This window comes from Dioscorea cayenensis, unplaced genomic scaffold, assembly GCF_009730915.1.
Source record: "Dioscorea cayenensis subsp. rotundata cultivar TDr96_F1 unplaced genomic scaffold, TDr96_F1_v2_PseudoChromosome.rev07_lg8_w22 25.fasta BLBR01001403.1, whole genome shotgun sequence".
Classification (NCBI taxonomy): domain Eukaryota; kingdom Viridiplantae; phylum Streptophyta; class Magnoliopsida; order Dioscoreales; family Dioscoreaceae; genus Dioscorea; species Dioscorea cayenensis.
In genome coordinates this window covers 51,065-74,137 of record NW_024087794.1, presented here as the reverse complement: position 1 = coordinate 74,137, position 23,073 = coordinate 51,065, and the positions used below count along the sequence as shown (strand labels likewise).

General features: G+C 36.7%; 4 protein-coding genes and 1 long non-coding RNA gene across 5 annotated transcripts; 4 read left to right on the top strand and 1 right to left on the bottom strand.

Moving 5' to 3' along the window:
• The first annotated feature begins 1,529 nt into the window (after nt 1-1,529).
• Nucleotides 1,530-3,130, top strand: LOC120256353 (transcription factor TCP4-like). The gene is given in 3 exon segments (XM_039264056.1): nt 1,530-2,386; nt 2,388-2,697; nt 2,824-3,130. Coding segments are annotated over 2 exon segments (1,059 nt in total). The 5' UTR covers nt 1,530-1,564; the 3' UTR covers nt 2,625-2,697; nt 2,824-3,130.
• A 2,135-nt stretch (nt 3,131-5,265) lies between these two features.
• Nucleotides 5,266-7,853, top strand: LOC120256345. Its single transcript, XM_039264043.1, has one exon. It carries the CDS (start codon nt 5,363-5,365, stop codon nt 7,586-7,588), a length of 2,226 nt encoding a protein of 741 aa, XP_039119977.1. The 5' UTR covers nt 5,266-5,362; the 3' UTR covers nt 7,589-7,853.
• Nucleotides 7,854-8,264: 411 nt separating this feature from the next.
• Nucleotides 8,265-11,204, top strand: LOC120256346. Its single transcript, XR_005535276.1, has 3 exons — nt 8,265-10,072; nt 10,162-10,358; nt 10,654-11,204. It is a non-coding gene; the product is annotated as an uncharacterized LOC120256346 (long non-coding RNA).
• Nucleotides 11,205-12,417: 1,213 nt separating this feature from the next.
• Nucleotides 12,418-14,095, top strand: LOC120256343 (basic leucine zipper 61-like). The gene is made up of 4 exons (XM_039264041.1): nt 12,418-13,102; nt 13,224-13,314; nt 13,427-13,553; nt 13,727-14,095. Exons 1-4 carry the CDS (start codon nt 12,645-12,647, stop codon nt 13,864-13,866), a joined length of 816 nt encoding a protein of 271 aa, XP_039119975.1. The 5' UTR covers nt 12,418-12,644; the 3' UTR covers nt 13,867-14,095.
• A 4,083-nt stretch (nt 14,096-18,178) lies between these two features.
• Nucleotides 18,179-20,074, bottom strand: LOC120256342 (cytochrome P450 710A11-like). Its single transcript, XM_039264040.1, has one exon. The coding sequence runs from the start codon at nt 19,945-19,947 to the stop codon at nt 18,466-18,468; it is 1,482 nt and encodes a 493-aa protein (XP_039119974.1). The 5' UTR covers nt 19,948-20,074; the 3' UTR covers nt 18,179-18,465.
• Nucleotides 20,075-23,073: the final 2,999 nt, after the last annotated feature.

Below are 23,073 nucleotides of genomic sequence, written 5' to 3'. Positions count from 1 at the left end.
CAAACATGGAATAAACTTTACCAAAAGAGTTAGAGAGACCACAAACACAAAACACAAACAAAAAAGTGTATGTGTGTCGGGCGACAATTATACCAATTCAAGCCAAGGATTTGTTGCATGTGTGTCTGGCACATGAAACATCACAAAAATAAGCCCACAGATAAATCATTCAATTAAAAAAAAAAAGAAAGAAAAAAATTAGAAAGAAATAAAGAGAGGTGAAAGAGAATTCATGGATGAAGAAACAAGTGTGTGGAAGAACATACATAGCTTGTTAAGCATAATACTAGTAGTGGTGATGGTGGTGGTGTGGTAAGTTGGGAACACCAACACCAACACCAACACCAACACCAACACCAAGCCCAAGGGGGTGGACAGAAGTGGATGTCTCTTTAGCCAAAGCCGCAATAAAGAAGGTGAGCAAACACCAAAAGCTGTCCCAAAGGTCACTGTCCTAGTCTCAAAAGATGGGGAGTTGAAAGGGAGAGAAGAGGAGAGCAGCAGCTAGCTCTGTGTCTTTGTGTGTTAAGTGTTGCTAGCCCACTGTTTGTTGGACATGGATGGGATGGGGTTCTCCATCCATGGGTGGATCATCATCATCATCATTGATAGCCTGCTGCTGCTGCTGCTGCTGCTGCTTTCTTCTTGTTAGTTTCAAAGTTGTAGTTCTCCTTCTGGTTCTGTATATGTATGTGTGTGTGTGTGTGTGTGGGTTTTTTTATGAGCTTTTGAGAAGAAGGAGATGATGATGAGAGAGTGTTTTGGAAGGGGGGGTCTTTAAAAGATCACCGACAAGTCTTTAATCTCTGACACTACACTCTGGCATCATCCAGCCACAGCCAATAGTTCAAGAGGAATCCTTCTCTTTCTCTCTCTCTTTTCTTTGCTAGTGGCTTTCCCTACTAGTTCTATGGCTGCTTTGCTGCTGAAATGTGATGGCCTTGCTGTCTCTGCTCTTCTGCGGCACATTTGAAAGTCACCTCCTTTCTCATCTCTTCTCGGTAAGTCTTCTTCTTGTTGTTCTTGTTGTTGTATGTGTGTTTATAACTTTATAAATTTATATATATATATATATATATATGCATATGTGTGTGTATAAAAATGTGAACTTTGGGTGGATTGGAAGGTGGATGGATGTTTGGGAGGTGGATGAGAAAGTGTTTTGGAAGAGGAGGGGACAGGAGGAGCAACAGGTATCATCTGAAGAGGAGGAAGAAGAGACAGAGACAGAGAAGCTCCTTCTCCTCCAAGTCTAGTTCTTCCTCAAAAGCTGGAAGAGGACCAGAGGACTCCCAAGGGTCTGGATCCTCCCAGGACTCCCTTCCTCCCTTTCCCCATCCCAAGAAGAGAAGGAGAAGAACAACACCACCATCATCACCAACACCAAAATCAATCACAAAGCTTTCAACTTCATCACTACCAGCAAGAACAACAACAGCAGCAGCAGCAGCAGCAAGAACAACAACAGCAGCAGCAACTGGTGATTCAGTCACCGAGAAAGAGATCATATTTAGCAAATCCAAGCTCTGCCACCGAGTATGCAAGATTACCACCTCGCCCAGTCATGGCCCAAGGAGAGCACCAGCTACTGCTTCCACAGCGGCCGCAACCACGGCCTCGCCCCCGCAGCATCGGTGGAGAGATCGTCCAAGTTCAAGGCGGCCACATTGTGCGCTCAACCGGCCGCAAAGACCGGCACAGCAAGGTCTGTACAGCCAAAGGCCCGCGCGACCGTCGCGTCCGCCTCTCCGCCCACACTGCCATCCAGTTCTACGACGTCCAAGACCGTCTCGGCTACGACCGCCCCAGCAAAGCCGTCGACTGGCTCATCAAACACGCCAAAACCGCCATTGATGAGCTCGCTGAGCTCCCTCCTTGGCATCCTTCCACTACCTCCTCCTCCTCCACTGCTCCTCCTCAAGAACCTCTTCCCCCTTCTGGCAACTCCGGCAAGAAACCATTAGACCCTGACAACAATGCTTTCACCTTCGACAGTGGCTCTACTAGTAGCTTTCTCCCTCCTTCTCTCGATTCCGACGCCATTGCTGATACTATTAAGTCTTTCTTCCCAATGGCCGCCGCCGCTGCCGGAGCTTCCAATGAATCCTCTTCCAGTTACCAGAACTACGCCCCACCTCCGGCCCAAGATCTCCGGCTCTCACTTCAGTCATTCCAAGACCAACACCACCACCACCACCATGTTCATTCTGCTCCTATGCCACAGTCCATCTTTTCATTCGACCCTGGCTCTTCTCCCTGGTGGAACATGCCAGCTGAGAGTAGCAGCGGTGGAGCTTACGGCTTTCGGTGGTGCTCCACCGCCAGTGATGTCAGTGCACCCGTTGGTGCTAGGACAAAACCCGCTTATCACACAGAGGGGACCCCTTCAGTCCAGTAACTCGCCCTCGCTCCGTGCTTGGATGGACCCTGTCAATGCCGCTGCCGCCTCGGGTGTTCTCCCGATGCTTCACCCGTCATCTCTGCCCTCGGTTTCGGCCATGGGCGGTGGCGCTGCCGGCGTTGGCTTCTCGGGTTTTCGCATGCCTGCTCGGTTCCAGGGTGAGGAGGAGCATGACGGCTTGTCTGACAAGCCGTCCTCTGCTTCCTCAGCTTCTCGCCATTGATGGAAGATGAAGAAGAGAATGATCTGACAACCTTCACTTGCTTCTGCTACTACTGCTACTACTACCTCTGAAGGTGATCCAAATTGGAAAAAAGTGGATTTTTTTTTTTTATTTTTTTTTATTTTTTTGAAAAAGCTCATCTTTTTATGCATTTCTTCATGTCTTGTTTTGATTGATTCTTATTCACAATTTCATGCAGGGGCTATTGCTTCTTGTTGAGGAGGATCAAATGCACCAAATTGATTACTTGGTTTGTCAGTTCTTCTCTTTTACTTCTCCCTTCCACAATGTCTTTGTTTTAATGTCTTTGGTTGTTTGTTTGTTATGTGTCTGTTGCTCTTGCATTGCTAGACTTTGGTTCTTCTTCTTCTTTCTTCTTCTTCTTCTTGCTGTTGCATTGATCTTTAGTGTAGTAAAACTTTGTTTTAATTGATGTGTTGTCTTGGCGATTTGGATTCTGTTTTCTGAATGGGAGTAATAAGAACATTTAGCCATGATTGTTATCATTCTGATGTTGAGAAAAGAGCTGAGAAGAAGCATGGTTTGAAATGAATTGAATGGCTTCTCATATTCTCTTTGAAAACATTGTTTTCTGCACTCATTGAACTCATTCTATAATCCATAGTTTGGACTGGATAGTTATTTCTGATGTTTGTAGTCTTTTCCTCAACATGTTCTCCAAACCATGATAGAGAGTTAATGTTCTTGATTAGAGATTATAAACACGCATGATCCTTGAATTTTCGGCCAAAAAAAAAAAAACTACGAAACCATTTCAACCCTTTACTTAAATCTTGTGTTGTTTTATCTATAAGATAAGAAAAGAGAGACTAGGCTTGTCTTCTATGAAATCAGAAACAAGTTCATTGATCCATTTGACTCTCCACATTAATGGAGACTGGTTTCAGATAAGAAGGTTAGGTAAAAGATGGAGAAGAGAATGTAAATATGTGTTTGGGCATTGGTACGTCAACTTTTGAATCTTTAGAGACATTACACCAGGGACTGCAAAATGCATTCATTTCTTCACAGAAATGCTACATTGGATTCTGAAGTTCTAGTTTGCAGTAAATCAGTTCTATTTCTTCATGTTCTGTCTTCATTGTCATCTCTGCAGATTGCTTCATTAATACTATTGATTTCATTTTTCGTATTTCTTTTGATTTCTTCCTAATTTCTTATAACTTTAGGAAATAACATAATCATTTGTGTGTTTTAATCGGTTCTATTAGGAAACAAAACTGGAGGAAAAAAAAATTAAGGAAAAGTGATGTTTTTTTTTTTAAGTTCTATCAACGTCTGAAGTGTTGTGTTGTTTGTTGAGAATATATATTTCAGAAATACCTTTCATTTCTACTCAATTATTTCTGAAGCATTTACAATTAAAAAAAAATGAAAATTATGTAGAATAATAATTATATTTGGTTGGAGCACACAGCAACTCAGGTGAGATAGAAGAGCTCAAAGATCAATTATTTGTCTTGATTAAGGTTGGTCTGTGGTTGGTATGCAGCAAATGTTTAAATTTCTATACTTATAACTTGCATAAATACCTCTCTGAAAAAGACCATAATCATATATTACATTGGTTTTATATAGCCCGTAAAATCCATTTTTAGTTGCAGATGTACTTCTGCAAGTACTTGGCTTTTTATAAAAATTGCCTTCATCTCATTTTGTTCTGTGTTACACCCATTCTTTTTCCTCTCACTTTTGCTTGACCATTTTTCAAATAAAGATTAATATATATATATATATCATATGAACAACCGAAAGATTTTCTACTGAAAAAAACTCTAAATTCGAGTTCTATTAGATATTAGATGCAGTGGTGATAATGAATCTTCAATTACAAAGTTTATGTGGTTCAGTGAGGATATATTAACTGGAAGAGCAAATTTTTGGACCTTGTCATATTTTGTAAAAAAAATAAACAAATAGTAAGATTTATAGAATTCTGTGTATTTAATTAGGTTTTTATCCCTAATCAATAAATTTCAATTGAAGATATGAAATTTTGTATTATTTTCTGACAGGGATGTATTATTGTCCATGATCACTAAGTTTGCGCATCTTCTCTCATATTATATGTTAAAGATGATTAATTTTTATAGTTTTGATTTCATCTTACCCTTGTGATGTGTAAGTTAAAATTTTATCCCATAATAATTTTAATTAATTAAATTTTTGACAAAGACGACCAGCGCCGCTCCACAATGTGGTGTCAAAGGACAAATAAATATAGAGATTTGACAGTGGCTTAACGACCTTTAGAGATTTGTTAACTCTGACAGAACCTTGCAACAACTCTGGATGGGAGAAAAATGACATACTTCTATAATTAATCCATTGAACACATAGTACAAATATAATATTTTATACAACATCTACAGTATGTGCACAATATTGTAGTCATACTTTTGACCCCAAGATTCGATTTTGGATCAGCCCATTCGCTATTCAAATAATATATTACTACACCGAGCAGTGGTTATTTAATTAATTTATTATATTAATAATATTTTGTTATTTATTTATCATTCTCATTCCATTACTCAAAATAAAACATAATTAAAAATTAATTAATTTATTATATATATATAGTATTATTTTAAAATAAAAAAAAAGCGTTTTAAATTGGGTATGCTTTACAAACTCTCTCTCTCTCTCGCTCTTCTTTACTGTTTCGGAAAGCTCCGCCGGCTCGCGTTCCACCCTCTCCGCCGTCCCAGTCTCTCATGCCCAGGCGAAAGAAATCCAGGAAATCCCTTCCAAACCCTAACCCTAGCACCATGCTCCAAGACGCTCAAGAAGAAACCATATCTATCCAGCCCGTCGGAGAAATTGAAGTCGACGGAGAAGATGAAGATCGACCCATGATCGAAGCCCCTGAAGCCTCTCTTGAAGAGATCCCTCCCTCCTCTCCCGTATCCGATGCCGTCGTCGTCCCCGATGTGCCGCTTCCGAACCCTCCCCCTACTTCTCGGAAACCTAACGCCGGAGGCAAGCGCAAGAAGCCTTTTCACTGTGGAAAGAAGCGGCTTGCCGAGATTGAAGAGAAGCTGGAGCTTCTCCGCGGTAACTTCCGCCCTATCCCCTTTTCCCCGCCGGCTAAAGTTCCCGATTTTGCGAAGCACGAACGACTTTTCCGAGCTCTTGGTCTTTGGGACTTCGCCCACCTCGATCTTGACCGCGAAATCCGATCCGATCTTCTGATCCTTTTGATCGCCGGGTATGACCCTCCCAATCGGCGTAGCTTCGTCGGTAAGATGCGGGTCTCGGTCAGCCGTGCAGACCTCGCTCGGGCACTTGGTTTGCCGGTTAAGAAGGACAAGGCGGAGCTTGATCCTGAGGTTGTTTCTGGTGAGGAACCCGCTGCGGTGGTCCTTGATTTCATCTCAAGTTGGATGCTTTTTCAGGATGAGGACAATCCGGCATGGATCCTGCCCAAGGAGGTTGTGGCAGCGACACAGATGGTGAAGGAAGGGCAGCCTCACAAGGTGGATTGGGCGGGGTTGATGTGGATTCTGGTGGAGAAGGAGATGTTGGAAGCTCCAAAGTCTGGCAAGTGTTTTTATGCGTCACATTTGCAGTGTTTGATGAAACACCAAAAACGGAGCCTTTTCGAGGAGGCAGAGCTGGAGCCTGAGCCAGATATGGAGGTGGAGGTGGACATGGAGCCTGAGCAAGAGCAGGAGCCATCTTTGGAGGCCGTTGCTTTGGAAGGTGGTGATGATGATGATGTTGGAGACGGAGGGATAATGAAGACGAGGAGTTTGGATGAATTTCAAGATAATGGTGCGGAAGGTCAGGGCCCAGGGTTGAGTCTCGGTCTTGGTGCGACAGGTGGTGATGGTATGGATGGCGTCGAGTCTTGTAAGGAGGAGCAGGAGGAGCAGGAGGTGCAAGAGGAGCAGTGGATTGACAAAGAGAAGAGTTCTGGGCTAGAGCATTGTTTGCAGCCATGCAGTATGAGTGTTGAGAGGAACATAGAATGTGAGAATTTGATCAAAGATGGAAGTGATGGATTGTTAAGGGAGGAGGATAGGTATGATAATGAATTAACAGAGAAATTCTCTTCTCTGGAAAGGTATGCCTCAACTGACCTCCTCCAAAGTATGGATACAGTGAATATTTCATATAGTCCACCAAGGCACCACCTTGACCAATCTTCAGGGGATTTCTTAGCTATGAGGTCTGATTCTGATAAGAACATGGCAATGGCTCATGATCCAAGTAGTTCGCTTTTGTTTGGTAATGGCTGCAAGAGAGGAATTGCTGACATTGCTGATGGTGGTGTTGATGAGGAAGATAGCCTTCAAGAGTTCCCTCAAGGCAATCAGCGGAAGAGGATGTGTAGCGTGGATCCCTGGGAACACACTCAATCACCTTACGATGCATGTATGGAGCAGGTGCAGTGTTGGATGGGTAAGGCCAAGATGCTTCATGCTGAGAAAGAGCAAGGGTATAAAAGTGCCCAGTTAGAGCTGCAGTATTTGAATGCTGTGCTGCAGCAGAAGGATCAGATCATCCAATCCCTAGAGAAAACGAGGATGGAGGAGCAGCAGAAGAGACACTTGGAATTCTGTCGGTTTGAGCATGAGCTCAAACTTATGGCACATTTGCTGGTTGGTTATAAGAAGGCGTTGAGGGAAATCCGTGCTGCGTTTGCTGACTTTAGAAAACAAGTTTCAGGGGATGACGAGTCTCTTTACAAGGATGTTCCTGGGTCTGGCGGTTTGGTTCTTAGTAGCAGGGAGTTGGATAGGCAGCGCCATGAGAAAGAGGAGGAGATGCGTCACCTTGCTGTGGGGATGATCAATGATTTTCAAAAGGAATGGTTTGCAAAGTTCGATGAGTTTGCAGATTGGGTTGTGAAGTCTGCTTCTAAATTGGTTCATCTTGCTGATGAAGTCAAATTACTAAAAGAAAGATTCGAAGAATCCAAGGGTTTAAGTAATTGACTAGTAAGTCCTGCGAACATTACTAGATAGGATCTTTAATGCTTATGGTAGGATAGCTTTTCTATGGTCTCTCATGCAATGTGCACTTACTTTCATGTATTTTGTTATGTTGAGGGATGCACTGATGGTCGCTCTATATTTTGTTATGTTTTGCACATTGCATTCCCCGTAGATTGTAGATTATCTTATCTGACTAAGGTAATGAATTTGGTGAAGTTATTTTTATGAACTTGTTGGACATGTATTGAATTGCTGTTTTTGTGTCCATCTAGCATTTGAATATTACTTTTCTTTTATGAAAATGGTTTTTGTGATGTGTTTTATGTGATTTATAGTTCTGTTACCTATTATCATATTGTGATTTGATCATCCTTATTTTACTGTTAAGCTCTATCTCTTTGGTTGATTCACTGACTGGAAAAGTTTGTTTTTTCCCTACTGTTAACATCTACTCCAGGGCTAGTTAAGTGCCACCACAGCCATGTCAAATTGCCAATCAGCGTAGTGTGGGGTCTCCCACTTAAGGAATTAAACTATAGGGCCCCAAAGGGATGACAAATTATTGGTGCTTATGTGATAATTTTATTTCAACCAACTACGCCATGTTGCTGAGTTGGCTGTAAGTTTGGATGTTTTCTTCTTCATTATTATTATTATTATTTTGAGAATCTCATAGGTGAGAGTTGCCTATTAAAGCCAAAAATAAATAAATAAATAAATAGAAATATTTATTTTTTGGGAAGAACTATCAGTTGCTGCTTTGATTGAACTTCAAAGCTCTCCCAGGATTCATTTGATTGAATTATTGAAAAACAATTATGTTTGTTTAGTTAGGCATTTAGTTCTCGAAGATAAGTTCTTGTAATAACAATACTGTATAAGCTTCTATCTAGGCAATTTTGTTACTAAAAAGACAGATAATTTGTTGGAATCCTGATTCAGACTTCCATCTTCTGATTAATGGATTTAATTCTGAGGTCCATCTTTTTGGTATCTTTCTTTCCTCCAGACATTTTGGCAGGTAATAGGCGATGAATTTACCTAACTTTAATGATAAGCAGTGGTACCAATTGGCTTGAGCTTCTCTCTTCAGGCCATGGGCTGGGTTCTGGCCTAAAACTGAAATTTCGAATATATTTCTGACAAATATGGGCTCATGTTTTCCCTATGCTTGAACTTCGGATATATTCAGATCTGAAAAGACACAGGAACCAAGGTTGCTTCAGACATATCTGGTCCTAGTTTGGCTAGTTCTGAGGAACTCACATCCAGGGCAGGTTTCAGTAACTCTTGACAATTGCCGATTGAACTGCCAAGCTGAGAAATTAATCTTATTCTGATTTACCTAGGATCATATTATATGTTAACATGTTCACGAACTTGGTGATCATGGAAACATGTGTACATGTATCCACTTTTCTCTTATACATGACTATCTGTTTTTAGAAATCTTTTAACATGGACAGGTTGAAGGTGTGTTTTGTTGTAAACAGCAATAGTCCTGTGCATATTAAACCTTTGATTCTTGGGAGTGGGCAATATGACCCTGGCTAGTCATTTAAATGACAGCTAAGTGTCTCTTGCGCCTTGGTTCGGCCTTGTTACTGTGGTATTTTCGCTTGATTTAATGCATATTCATTGCTGAATTTAATCACACCCACTTCATGAGTTGGGTAGCTGCCAGCTTTCATCCTGGGCAACTAGTTTTCTTGACTTGGAAACAAATGCTTCTGAGTTTCCCGACAGCTTTTTCAATGATGTGTTGCATTTGACAATCTTTTGTCATGCCCACTTGCTGTTGTTCTTAATTGGAGACACTCGATGGTTTTGCCTTTTTCATTGAGTTATTTACATAGTAATTAGTAATTTTATGAAGTTATGTTACCTCTCCTGTGTCATGTTCTCTAGAAAATGCTTGGGCTGTTACTTGGATTGCTCTCAGGAGAATTGATTCTCCTATACAAGTTCTAATCAAATTGAGAATTTATTATAGATAGAGACTGCAGTTTTGATCTCAAGCATGTTTGCAATCAGTTGTGTATCTGTTCTGTCATCATAGCTAGCCACAATAATAGATGATGTTTCAGGGGCCTTGAACTTTTTCCTGAATGTAACATTTAGGTGGAGAATAACATGGATCAGGGTTAATTTATGGGTCTCTATTATTTGTGACACCCTTGCTAACTTTATGTATTTATTCACCACCTTATTTTGATTATCTAATGGACACTCATGGCGAGTGCTTCTCTGTTTATTTCCTGCATCATTTTTTTTTTATATTTTATCTATGTGAAGTTTCAGTGATTCAGCAACGAGAATCAAACTTCCCATGGTAAAAAACTATCTTCGAGTAAACTTTCATTTCAATTATTCTTGCAAAGTGCAATACTGATGCATTCCACATGCATCAGCTGCCACTGAAGACATCATTTTGCAGATCCCAATAAATGGCAGAAAATCAGGTCACTTATTATCAACACACAAGTGAGTATCAAATTCCCATGTTTCTCAATGACAGTTTCTTAGGAATCAATGTGTGTTTATAGCCTAACTACTTTGGAGACATTGTACAGTATATCTGTATTTAGATCTTGTGACCAGCTGGAACGAACAGCGACAGTTCACAGCATATGCAGAAGCCCCCAAACAGTGGCACAAAAGCCATCTGCAAGCTGTCCTGAACCACTAGTGGCATCTGGCTGTGGCTCCAAGTGCATCCCCATTACCAAGCTGTCCTGCAACTTGTCCTACATTTCATGTCTTCTCTTAGGTATGTGCTTTTTTTTCCACTTAACATAAAGTTACCGCTTACCTTGTGTGAAAGTTTTTCTACCCATGATTCTTGTTTCCTTTTGTTCAAAAATATACCCTGAACTTGATTATCATGATGTTATTAAAAGCTTGTTCTGGAAATGAATTTCACAGAATGGATGTCAACCACCCATAGAAATTGAATGAAAGTTTCAATCTATGAATGATTCTTGTTTCCTTTTGTTTGAAATATACTCTGAACTTGATTATATATCATCATGTTATTAAGCTTGTTCTGGAAATGAATTTCACAGGATTAATTGTATATATATTCATTCATGAGAATGAATGTCAACCACCAGTTGAAATTGATTGAAAGTTGGCCTCCTCGTGTGCATGTCTCCCCTGGGGCTCCTGTGTTTGCCCACATTGGTGTCCTTTTCCATCATCCACATGCACTGCTGCTTTTGTTTCTCATTCTATCTTTTGTGGGCCTCTGCACCATTCTCATTTTCATTATCTTATGCTAATGTTTCTTTATCTAAATGAATGTTTAATTCTAATAATTTGTTGTTTAGCTGCTGTTTTGTTTGTAGATTGTGATTGTGAGATCAGAGATTGCAGGTTTCTGCATTGAACTGCAGAAACTGTTTTTTTGGATGTTGTTTCACTGAAAATTAGATGTCAATTATGATCACGTTCAGTGTCACCAGTTGCTATGATTTGGACTAGTGTATCACTTTGAGCAGGTTGATGTGACCATTGAATACACAAACGAGCATCTTTTGTGACAATGAGAAGTTGGTTTTTAATTATTTATGTTTCCTGGTGATGAGTCATCTTAGTCACATGCTTATAAAGATTCAGATCTTACAAATTCGAGCAATTAATGCTTATTAGCTAGCTGGTTTCAATTTTATTTTATTTTTCAAACCAATGGCATGCCTAATTGAAATTTGTGCTATTTTTCGTTTTTGGTTAATGAATTGAACAAATCTGTTTCATTTTACTGAATTTGTTTATGTGAAGTAAATATTGATTTTTATCCTAAATAAAATTTCTTATTTTTCCAATTAAAACAAACAATATATATCTTATACTTCCTACCATATTGAATTATTTCTCATTGTTTAGAAGAAGATTACAAGGTTAAAATTCTCTTGTTTCCTCTTTGTCTCGCCTCATGTCAAGCAAAATTATCCAAAAATAATGCATGAGAGAGAGAGAGAGAGAGAGAGAGAGAGAGAGCACAACACTCACATGGCACATGGGAGAAAAAAACCATAATTAATTTTCATAATAATAATAATAATAATAATAAGAAATGCAACACCTCCCTCATCACTGTTTCACAGCTCATATATCAAAAAAATTATTAAGAAAAAAAATATCCAAATTCCATTTTCTAATTCTAATTTTGGATCATGCACTAACATAAAACATAATATTATGACATATATTTATATATATATACCATAACCATTACGTACGGAATGACACTCCTCTCCCTACCATCAACCTCTTTAACCTTCTATCCATTGTGTCACTATTTTATAATTTATTCAATTATTATACAGTATAAGCCAAACAATAATGCAATAGTTGCCAAAAGCTAAAAACTTAATTTACCGGGTGCTTTAATACCTGAATAAAACACGTTTAAATATTGTGATACCACATGTACCCGATTATGAGTGTAGATTTATATATCAATCTCCATATTAACTGGTGAGAATGCATAGGTGAAAACTTTAATGTTTTTCTTAATAATCTGCAATAATTAAGGACTACAAATCCTATTAATTCAATCCTATACATACGGTAATAAATGCTTGTGATTTATATATGTTTTTACATTAAAAAAATCATAAACACATGAGTTTAACTACAACATTTCTTTTTAATTAATTTTAAATTTTTTTTTTTAAAAAGCCATTATAATTGCCTTAATTAATTTCACCTTAGTTAATTTACACGCATAAAAAAAGAAGAAAAAAATAGTACATAAATAGTACTACAGAACAAGTCTAAAAGTCCATCAAAATCTCACGGTCACAATGGCACGTGGGAACACATCATCCTTCCACTTAACCCTAATCAGACAACCCGTGCGTCTTTCCTGTTATACCGTTGAAACCCTAACTTCTTCTCTCCCTTCCCTTCCAGACACCACCCTGTTCCAACCTGTCCCCCTCCCTTCCTCCTTCTCTCTCCCTCCATTCATCTTCTCACCATAACAAACTAAGCTCATCATCATCATCATCATCATCTTCTTCTTCTTCTTCTTCTTTCTTCTTTCTTGAACATGGCTCATTTGCCACCAAAAGTTCCAAACAACACAATGACTAACAACTGTGTCAAGTCTTCTGCCTCTTTTGATGCTCCGGTAACTACAACCGGAGCTCAAACATCATGGGTAGATGAGTTTCTAGACTTCACATCGGTTAAACGAAGTGCTCACCGGAGATCAGTGAGTGACTCTGTTGCTTTTCTTGAACCAGATCCAATGATTACCACTGCATGTGGTTCAGTGCATGAATTTGATAAGTTGGATGATGATCAACTCATCTCTATGTTCTCCGATGACATGCCTTTGTCTTCCGGCGGCTCAGCCTCCGATCACAACAGTGTTAGTGAAGAGAAGCTTTGCTTGCCTTCCGAACATCGGACCTCCAACGAGGCTGAGAGCATTTGCAAGACTGAGCCACCGCTTCTCACCCCTCCCTCCGACCAATCTATCATGGATCCCAAGAGAGTCAAGAGGTGATTAATTTCCATATATATATATATATATATATATTGAAATTTATTATAAAGATAAAGATAAAGATAAAGATAAAGATAAAGATAAAGATATTTATGTGTGTGTGTTGTTGTGGTATAGGATATTGGCAAATAGGCAGTCAGCACAGAGATCTAGAGTGCGGAAGTTGCAATATATTTCAGAACTTGAACGTAGTGTCACAACATTGCAGGTATTTATATATATATATATTTATATGTATGTTTTGATTTTGATTTATTAAGAAAATTAAGGTTCATCTTAATTAGAATGTGATGTATGTTATGTTTGATGGATTAATGAAGAGTGAGGTATCAGCAATGTCACCAAGAGTAGCATTTCTTGATCACCAACGCTCAGTGCTCACTGTTGGCAATAGTCATCTCAAACAGCGAATTGCTGCTCTAGCTCAAGACAAGATCTTCAAAGATGGTAATCATATATATTTTTGAATATATATATATATATATATATATATATATATATTTGCTGGTTTTCTGTCATCTTGTTCATGAATACACTGAACTTGTACATGTGTTTAATTGCATCAGAAATAAATGTCACTGATTTAAATGTATAATGTGGTTAATTATATGAATATGTAGCTCATCAAGAGGCTTTAAAGAAGGAGATAGAAAGATTGAGACTAGTGTACCATCAGCAGAGCTTAAAGAGAATGTCATCTGGAACGGCAGCGGCCGGAGATCGTCCTGCTGTGCACACTGACAATGAGCTTGTCAGCTGAAGCAGAACAATTTTTTTTTATCTGTTTGTGGAGAATTTAAATACTGTATGATGTCTGAATGTATTCCCTCTTTTTTATTTTTATTTTTATCTTCTTCTGTATTTTACTTCTACTTCTCTTTTTTTTTCCTTTTTGTCTTAGATTTATTCTTTGGATGTGAAGGTGGTGTTTTGTTTGTGTGTATGGAAGGACATTGCATTATGAAGTGGAGTATGTGTTGTGTTTTCTCTGCTTGGTGTTATATATGTTCTTAATTTCTTCTTTCCTGTGCATGTATATACATATATACATATATATCTATATATATACATATACCCTTAGAATTAGATTGAGTTTCCCTTTAGTATAAGTTATGCATTGAATTGATAAATATATCAAGAAAGTGCTATACATATCAGAGAAGACAAAAAAAAAGAGGTAGAATACCCTAATTGATCCCTGTATTATCTGAAATGTGCCCCTTTAGTCCCTCTGGTTTTATTTGCCCTTGTGAGGTCCTTTTATTATTTCAATAAGCAAAATCAAGTCCTGGTCGTAACGGACATTTGATTTTCCATCCACATGGGCTGATATGGAATTTATATATATATATTATATTATTAAAATATTAATTTTTAAACTTAAGGAAGCGGATCCGGGTCCGTTGGGCCAGGATCCGAAACTTAAAACAACATTAAGAGGACCTAGGTCACCCTGTTATTCATCGTCTACATCCTCCTCTCATCTTCCTTCCTGGAACCTCATCATCTCCATCCGATCCTGGTACAAGGCTTCCATCTCTCCCTCATTGCGCCCGAACCCTTCCATCTGTCCCACAATCTACGCCTTGTTCCTCTACAGAGGGGTTTTCGGCTTTCTCACCATGGGGGCGGCGCTGCTGAGGAAGGGGCGGATATCACGGGATTTGTGTTCATGGTGCTGATCAGAAAGGGGAATCTCGCTGGTCGGTGCGTCCCGCGCTCCCGAGCTCTTTGTGCTTTTGATTCGAAGGCAAGGAGGAGGTCAAGACGACAATGAAAAGGGTTTTAATATGATCAGATGATTTTTGGTATCATCAATGTAGTTTGAAGCATGCTATTTGTTTGGAATGATGTTTTGTTCATGTATACAGAACAGGATGTTACAATGGTGTTGTTCATCATAATTAGTCTTTTATATATCATTCTGTTTCTTAGTCAAGTGAAAATTGAAGCCATTGTTTTTGTTGAAAACTTTTTTGTTCATTTTTATTGAATACATAAAACAACACAATTTCTGGTTTATATATATATATATTTTTTTTCTGTTTTCTCCAATGAAATGAATTGATGAGACTTCGTTTGAGTTAATCTACATCAGCTTAGAATTGATCTCTATAGGGATTCGATGCACAACAAAAGCTTAAAAATTTGGAAGTATCAATATTGATGAACTTTTCTTTCTTTTATATTTTACAGTAGCTTAGTATCTAAAATTAGAATTTAAATTTAAAAAAATAAATAAAATTTGGCATGAGTATATTGCCGACGATGACGGCGATTGCCGGTAGCGATCCTTGGTGTGAAGGAAGGCCCGTCCTATGTGGAAAGAAAAATTAACTTTTAAAAATTGCCGGCAGTGACGACCATCACGACTGAGACGATGACAGCCATGGCGAAGATGACAGCGGCTAGGAGGATGGTGGCCATTAGCTTTTGATAAAAATTCATTTAAAAGTTAATTTTTATTTAAGTTTCGGATCCGGGTCGGATTTTTTAAGTTTTAAAAATAATATTTTAATAATAAAATATATATATAAAAATGCCATGTCAACCCATGTGGATGGAAAATCAAATGTCCGTTACGGCCAGGATTTGATTTTGCTTATTGAAATAATAAAAAGGACCTCACAAGGGCAAAATAAAAACCATAGTGACTAAAGGCGACATTTCGGATAATATAGTGATTAATTTGGGATTCTACCAAAAGAAAAAGAAAGAAAGAGTGATCAAGCTCCAAGTTGGAGGATCAAGCTCCAAGTTAATCTCTAAAAAAGTAAAATTAGTACTTCAAATCCAAAAAAGAATAAGAAAAACCACACAAAAACATCATTAATAGTTGCATGCATTCATATTTATATATATATATATATATAGATAGATATAGACACACACATATACACCCCACTGATCTCCACACAATCAAAACAATAGTAAGTTCATTCATTCTCCTCCTCATCATGCAACTCTTAATTAATATTATATCATCTCAGAGACTTTTCCCATTCTTGAAGCCAGTCCATTGCCAACTTTTCACTTGAGATGCAAGACATTATATTTGCATGTGAGGAAGTGTAAACCAATTACAGCTAGCAAAGAACAATGTAAGAATTATGTTTTCTGAATTAAATTTTTGCCAAATCATGATGTTTATGGGAATATAGTTCTCTCTTAAGGCATAGTAATCAATAGGATATAACAAAAATTGCATTAAATTTTTTTTTAATCTCTATTTTATAATCAGTGCCTTTGTTTGTCAATTATCTTTTTGTCATTCTTTTATAAATTCTATGTCACTTTAATCAAAACTTGTATTAAATTATATAAATCATTAGTTTTAAAGACATAATTAGTTAAATTAGTGGTTTAATGTGTTATGATAACTATATTATGATATTCACGGACAATCATGAAAATCTTTTATATATCAATCCAAACCAAATTTACATGAGAATATGATATGTATGTTTACACATAATTCCCATTTTTCACTGGATGTAGTTGGAACTATGCCACTAAAATTTTTGGATTTATACATGTATATAATACCCTTGCGCTCCTTGTGATTAACATCAAAATAATTTTTTAAAAAATACATTCACTTTTTCCTTCACCTATATTTTACCAACATTATCTAGGTACTCAGAATCGGCCCAAACTTTTGAATCAGAGAAAATCTTTGCTAGTATGTTCACAAGGTCAAACTAGATTTTATAAATACAAATAAATTAAAAAACATATATTCTATTAAATAAAAAAATTTAAATTTTAAATTAAATGCATAAAATATATCAAACAAAACAAATATATATTATATTTAAAAAACAATGTCTTGTAACATCTAAATTAAATCCATATAAAATAGTAAACAACAATGCTAAAATGTTGTGATTAAGAATCAATTTTTTTTAAAAAAAGTATAATTTCAGAACCACTAAAACCAAGGTCCAGTTCATGGTTGATCAATCTGGGCCACATAATTCAATATAGCAGGTCTCAGCCTACAAAGTTTTTAGGGGAAGAACAGGACCACCCTAACAACCGGATCCAGTTCAATTAGGTCGGACATAGCCAAGCAAGTCCTTAATAAGGAGCACATGATTTTTCTAGGACATATATGCAGGCCAATCCTCTGACTTTATTCAACTAGAATAAGATCCATGGCCCAAGGTTAGTTGATAGATAAACTAACATTACATTCATGCAAATGGGACAACTTGTTCGCAAACCTAATTAACATGCATTGCATGACAACTTGGTTAAGTGAATCTCCTTAGTTTATGATTTGTATTGGAATTAGCAATGTTAATATATAAATATATATATATATAACCACAATTAAAGTCATCTTCTTCTTGGATCAAGCTCTGATTTAGTTTACTAATCAATGATTAGTAGGAGAGAACAAAAACCAACTTTGCCCTGCTCTCTGTGTTCATTAAAAATGCAATAATATTACTTTTTCTTTTGGTGATGTGAATAAAGAATCAAAGATAAGTCCTCCACATGTACTATCTACTAATTAATAACTTGAATAGTTAATTCACTAGTATACATAAATAAATATAAACATAAAAAAAAAAAAAGAAATTTGAGTTTCCAATGACAACTTCCTGAATGTATATATACACACATATACAAAAATAAAGAGATTAATTATTATTTTACCTTCTACAAAACCAAATCCAAATTCAAAATGATAAGATGTTTTTTAAACAAAAATATGAATAATTCATGAATTCAAATTCTTAATCTCTTTGAATATTTAAAAATTTTAAAAAAATACTAATTTTTTTTTAATTGCAGAAGTGATACACAGACTAAAAAAAAAAATTGTAGAATAACCAAACTAACATATCCTTGTTTTTTTTTTTAATAAATTTATAAATTATATGAAAAAATTCACACTTCATAACAAATAATGAGTAATCACTAAACCAAACCAATGATTATAATTTTGATAAATATAATATATAATTCACATATAATATAACAGACCGCAATATACTATCAATTCACATATGACAAAAAAACAATCAAAAGTGAAGATTGTTATGGTCCAATTAATAAACAAGTAAAAATAAATATATAAATAAATAAAAGAAAAGAAAATGAAATACAAAAGGAACATGCATGCACAAACTATACGACACCAAACCCATCCAAAATAGAAACTCCAAGAAGACGAAATACCATCCCCTTCCCCCCTTTTACCTAGACCAAGACCACCACCACTACCAACCCTAGTTATCATTCATTATTCATCACCCAACCCTTCAATCACTCACCAAAATCCACTCCAAAACAATTCATTAATAAAATCGCAAAAAAATTTTTTTTAAAAAAATATTATAAATAAAAATTACGAGGAGGAGGAGGAGGAGAAGGAGAAACCGGGAAACCGTGGAGAGATGTACACCTGGCAGTCATCCTTAGGGACAATGGTGGGCACGTAAGCGATATCATCGCAGCCGTCCGTTCGGTGGCGTCGGAAATCAACGAGCGAGACGAAAAGCGCGATGAAGAGCACGAGATGATTCAGGGCATAGCGCTGGCCCACACACTGGTGGGGCCCGGCCCCGAAAGCCAAGAAATTGCGTTTAAAAACCTGGTCCTCCTCCCTCCCCTCCCCGAACCGGTCCGGGTCGAACCGGTCCGGTTCAGTGAACCCTTGAAAACTCGACTCGAAAACGGACGGGAACACGATGGTTCCTTTAGGAACAACGTAGTTCTCGGTCAGCTTGAAATCCTTGCCAGCGATGTGTGGCACCATCGTCGCGGGTGGTCTGAACCGGACCACCTCGCGAGCCACCGATTCGGTGTACTTGAACTCGCGGATCATGTCGGGTGAGATCGGTTCACGAGTTAATGGGTCCCAAATTGAGGAGACCTCGGCCCGAACCCGGCCCAATACGTCAGGGTGGGAATCCAGCAAGACGACGGCCCAAAGAAGTGATGACGTGGAAGCGTCTTGGGCGGCGAACAAGAAGTCGAACAAGTAGCCGCCGATCTCGTCCTCGGTCGCCGGCGCCGGCTCGTGGATCTCGTCTTGCATCCAGAAGTCAACGAGGCAGGATGGCTCGGCGCCGGCGAGCATGCGGGTCTTGCTGGCTGAGACGCAGGAGGAGAGAGTGGAGACGAGGCGGCGGACGGCTAGACGAGCCCGGCGGAAGGCGAAGCCAGGGAGATCGAAGGGGAGAGCCATGAGACCAATGTTGAAGAGGTTGTAATCGGTGTTGAATCGACGGCGGGAATCATCGGAGAGGTAAGGGCCGGCGAAGACGGTCTGGGAGGTGGCGAGATTGAGATCGCGGCAGAGAAGGCGGAGTTTAATGGGGATTTGAGGGTTGGATTGGGAGAGCCAGAGAGAGAAATGAGAGAGAATGACGGATTGCTGAAGATGAAGATAGGTTGAGAGAGCGCGGTGGGTGAAATTGGGGGCGATGCGACGGCGGAGGGATTTGTGAGCATCGCCGAACATGTAGATTAGGTTATCATCGCCGAAGAGCTTTTTGCCGAAAGGGTGGCCGATGAGGTGGAAGGCATCGGGGCGAACGTTGGAGAAGATGAGGTGAGAGAGATCGGTGGAGCGGATGAAGAGGATGAAGCGACCGAGAAGGTAGTTGGATGAGAGGCCGGAGGAGAAGGCGGCGAGGGCTTGGTTGCGCCAGAAGAGGGTAGGGTTGAGGATCATGGGGAGGACGTTGCCGAAGAAGGGGAAGACGAGGGTGGGACCTGGGAGAGGACCTTTCTTGCGAAGGTAGGAGAGTTGCTCGTAGAGAAGGAGGAGAGCGATGGCGCAGACGAGGAAGGGTAGCGCCATGGATGAGAAGGCGAGCTCCATTGTTGATTGTTGATTGTTGATTGTTGATTGTTGATCGAGCTCTCTCAAGCTTTTTTTTCTTTCTTTTGTTTGTTTGTTTGTTTGTTTTGAGTGGGAGGGTTTTCAAGGTGGGAGGGAGAGTGGGTGTTTCAACTTTCAACTTTCAACTTCTAAGGTTGGTGTTATTTATTTTGAATTTATTATTATAATACTTTTTTATTTTTTAAAAAAATGATAAATCACGTCTATAAATAAACCACGTCTATAGCATTTTGCAAACAACAAAGCAGGATACATACAAAAAAAAATTCATGTGTTTTTAACTTTTTAAAAACACATAATTTTTGTATTATTTAATTAAATTTTATGTAAAGTGAGGATATATATATATTTGTTGTTGTTATAGTTGTGGATTATACTTTTTTTATGTCTGTGAAATATTTATAGTTTTATTTAAATAAGAGAAATTTATAATTTATTTTTTAGATAATACTGATAATATTATTTGAATTTAAATATTTTTTTAAAAAAATATATATATATATATATATATTAATAAAAAAAGTGAGTTGGCACTAGATTATTAAAAATTTACAATTAATTTATTAATATAGTTGGTTAAATTGGAAAGATTTGGATAAATTGAATTAGTGATTTTGAGTTTGAATTTTTATATGCGTATTAAAAAATATTCATTTTAAGTGATTTACTGGCTTTTAAAACACTAATAGATTAAAAGTTTTAAAATATATATTTATTAGAAATTATGTTATAATTTGTTGCTGTTAAAATGAGTCACATGAGGGCTTGGATGATTTAAATTTTTGTATGGATAAGTATAAGATGGTTTTTTAAGACTAGGGAACAATAATGTAATGTTATTTATATATTTTATTATTATTTTTTAACAACTTTGTGAAACATATGAAGTCCAGACAAAATGAAATCATATTTCTGCTAGACATAATGAAGAATTTTTTAAACAGACACTTTTGTTACACTATAATTGTTGTATTAATGTAATGCATGCATAATACTTATCTGATAGTTTGGCAGTTCACAAGTGGTTCGGTTTTGATTATATTAAGACTATAAACAAGATGCTAAGATGCGTACATTTTTTTTTTTAAATTATTTATTTATTTATTTAGATATATATATATAATTCTATAACTAAGACTAATTTTAAAATATATGTGTATATAAATGTTTTTCAATATGAATGAGAAAAGAAAGGTTTTTTTTTTTAATAATTTTTTAAAATTCCTTTCCTATAAATAATAATTGCAAAAGCATGTGACTATAAATTAACAATTAATAAATATTGTGCTTATGAAAGTGGATAGCTAAACTATTGATTCAAATTTTTTTATAAAATAAATAAATCATTATTACATTATTCCCTATAAGTGAAGAAGGATTCAACTTTCCAATTTCTCATATAGATATGAGACTTTCATGTTTTATCATTGGACTAAACCGACACTAGTTGCAACATTTATTAAAAAAATAAAACTTTTAGGATATATAACATATATATTTCTCATTAGTAAAAATATATTTTTTAATCAGTGTTTTTTTTTATTGCCAAGTGATAAAACCGCTAAAGAAAATAAGAGCATGCACAATCCTCAACATAGTAAATGAGGCCATAAAAACAAATCTTATGCATATGTGTACACTAAAGTTATTTACGGATAACTACTATTTATACTCATAGAAATGTATCATCACTGGCAAATCAAATATTTAATATTTATAAAATATTTTTGTGAGAATTCGAATACCAATTGATGACTTGGTAATCGGCAATTGCCGGCTTTTAAGTTTAGATTTCAACCCTTCTAATTTGAGCTTTTTAGAAAGTCAAGTAGTCAACCCATAACAAGTCTAAGTTATAACGCACCGTTGGGATCTGTGTTGGACAATCAGATAGAAAGATGAGATGGGACAAAACGTGGACGGGAGTTTGACTATTTTCAATAAATAAATGTTGTGGATGAGTATTGACTTTAAAGTTTTGAGCAACATATAAAAAAAGATCACTATCTCCTTCAGTGCGCTTTCACTGTAAATAGAGTATCAGAATCACTAAAAAAAAAATCACTTTTAATCATTTTAGAAAACCATCACTTTACAAAAGTATAAAATCTACACATTTGTTGATTTCAGACCATATCTGAGTAATAAATTGAACCATGAAAACCATCAATTCTTTTAACTGAAAACCATCGTTTTCCACTGCCTCACAGTCAATTCTCTTTTTCAAGAAACGACACCTAACTAACAGTAATAAATAAATAATCCTAATGATAGTAAGTGTTTTCCATTTGTCTAGTATAAAGATGATGAAAGCTTTGGCCAGCCTGTTTGATAATAATTTATTAGATGCCAATTAATTAATTAATTAATTAACTAACAAAGTTGAATAGAAAATGAGTGAAAGGTTCATTATATTTGCCTATTTGGAACAAAATAAATACAGATAGGATCACAAAGAAACGACATTTTATATACTTGGCTTCTTCCTAAACAAGAAAGAAAAAAGGAATCTTGTTGTATTAAATGTGTTAGAAAAAAAAAAACACATTTTTTTTTGTTAATCCTTTAGAATGTAGCTATTGACCAAGAGCACATTCTATTAACTTAAAATTTAATATAATTAAATTTCTACTCATATGACATGTAGAGCTATTATTATTTAGAAAATAATTGAAAATGATAAATCCTTTTTCATTTTTAGTCAAGATTTGATTAAATAATTAATTTATAAATACTAAAATAGTTGATATTTTATTTCCCTATATAGACGATTCGAATTCGTCATTTTCTGCATTTCTTCATAAAAGACAAGTATAGATAAACATAAGCATAATTTTGTCATATTTTTTTTTTTAAGTAGTGATAACTAATAATTTATGTACATGCGTTCTTTATCAGGTGTATTCAAAACAATAATTAATGCATGATAAAGATACTTTGTCACTTTGTTAAATAAAAATAGGTAAATAAATAGTGTTAAACCGTAAATCCAATTCTTTTGTGTATTATGGGGTTGTTAGGGCTTTTAAAAAACAAAAGTTTTCTTTAACTCCTTTGAATTTATTAATACGGAGAAAGGTAAATATTCATATAATTTATACATAT

Coding starts and splice junctions, on each gene's coding strand:
- LOC120256345 (XM_039264043.1), top strand. CDS start 5,363: ATGCCCAGGCGAAAGAAATCCAGGAAATCCCTTCCAAACCCTAACCCT.
- LOC120256343 (XM_039264041.1), top strand. CDS start 12,645: ATGGCTCATTTGCCACCAAAAGTTCCAAACAACACAATGACTAACAAC. Junction 13,103..13,223: donor GATCCCAAGAGAGTCAAGAG/GTGATTAATTTC, acceptor GTTGTGGTATAG/GATATTGGCAAATAGGCAGT. Junction 13,315..13,426: donor GTAGTGTCACAACATTGCAG/GTATTTATATAT, acceptor GGATTAATGAAG/AGTGAGGTATCAGCAATGTC.
- LOC120256342 (XM_039264040.1), bottom strand. CDS start 19,947: ATGGAGCTCGCCTTCTCATCCATGGCGCTACCCTTCCTCGTCTGCGCC.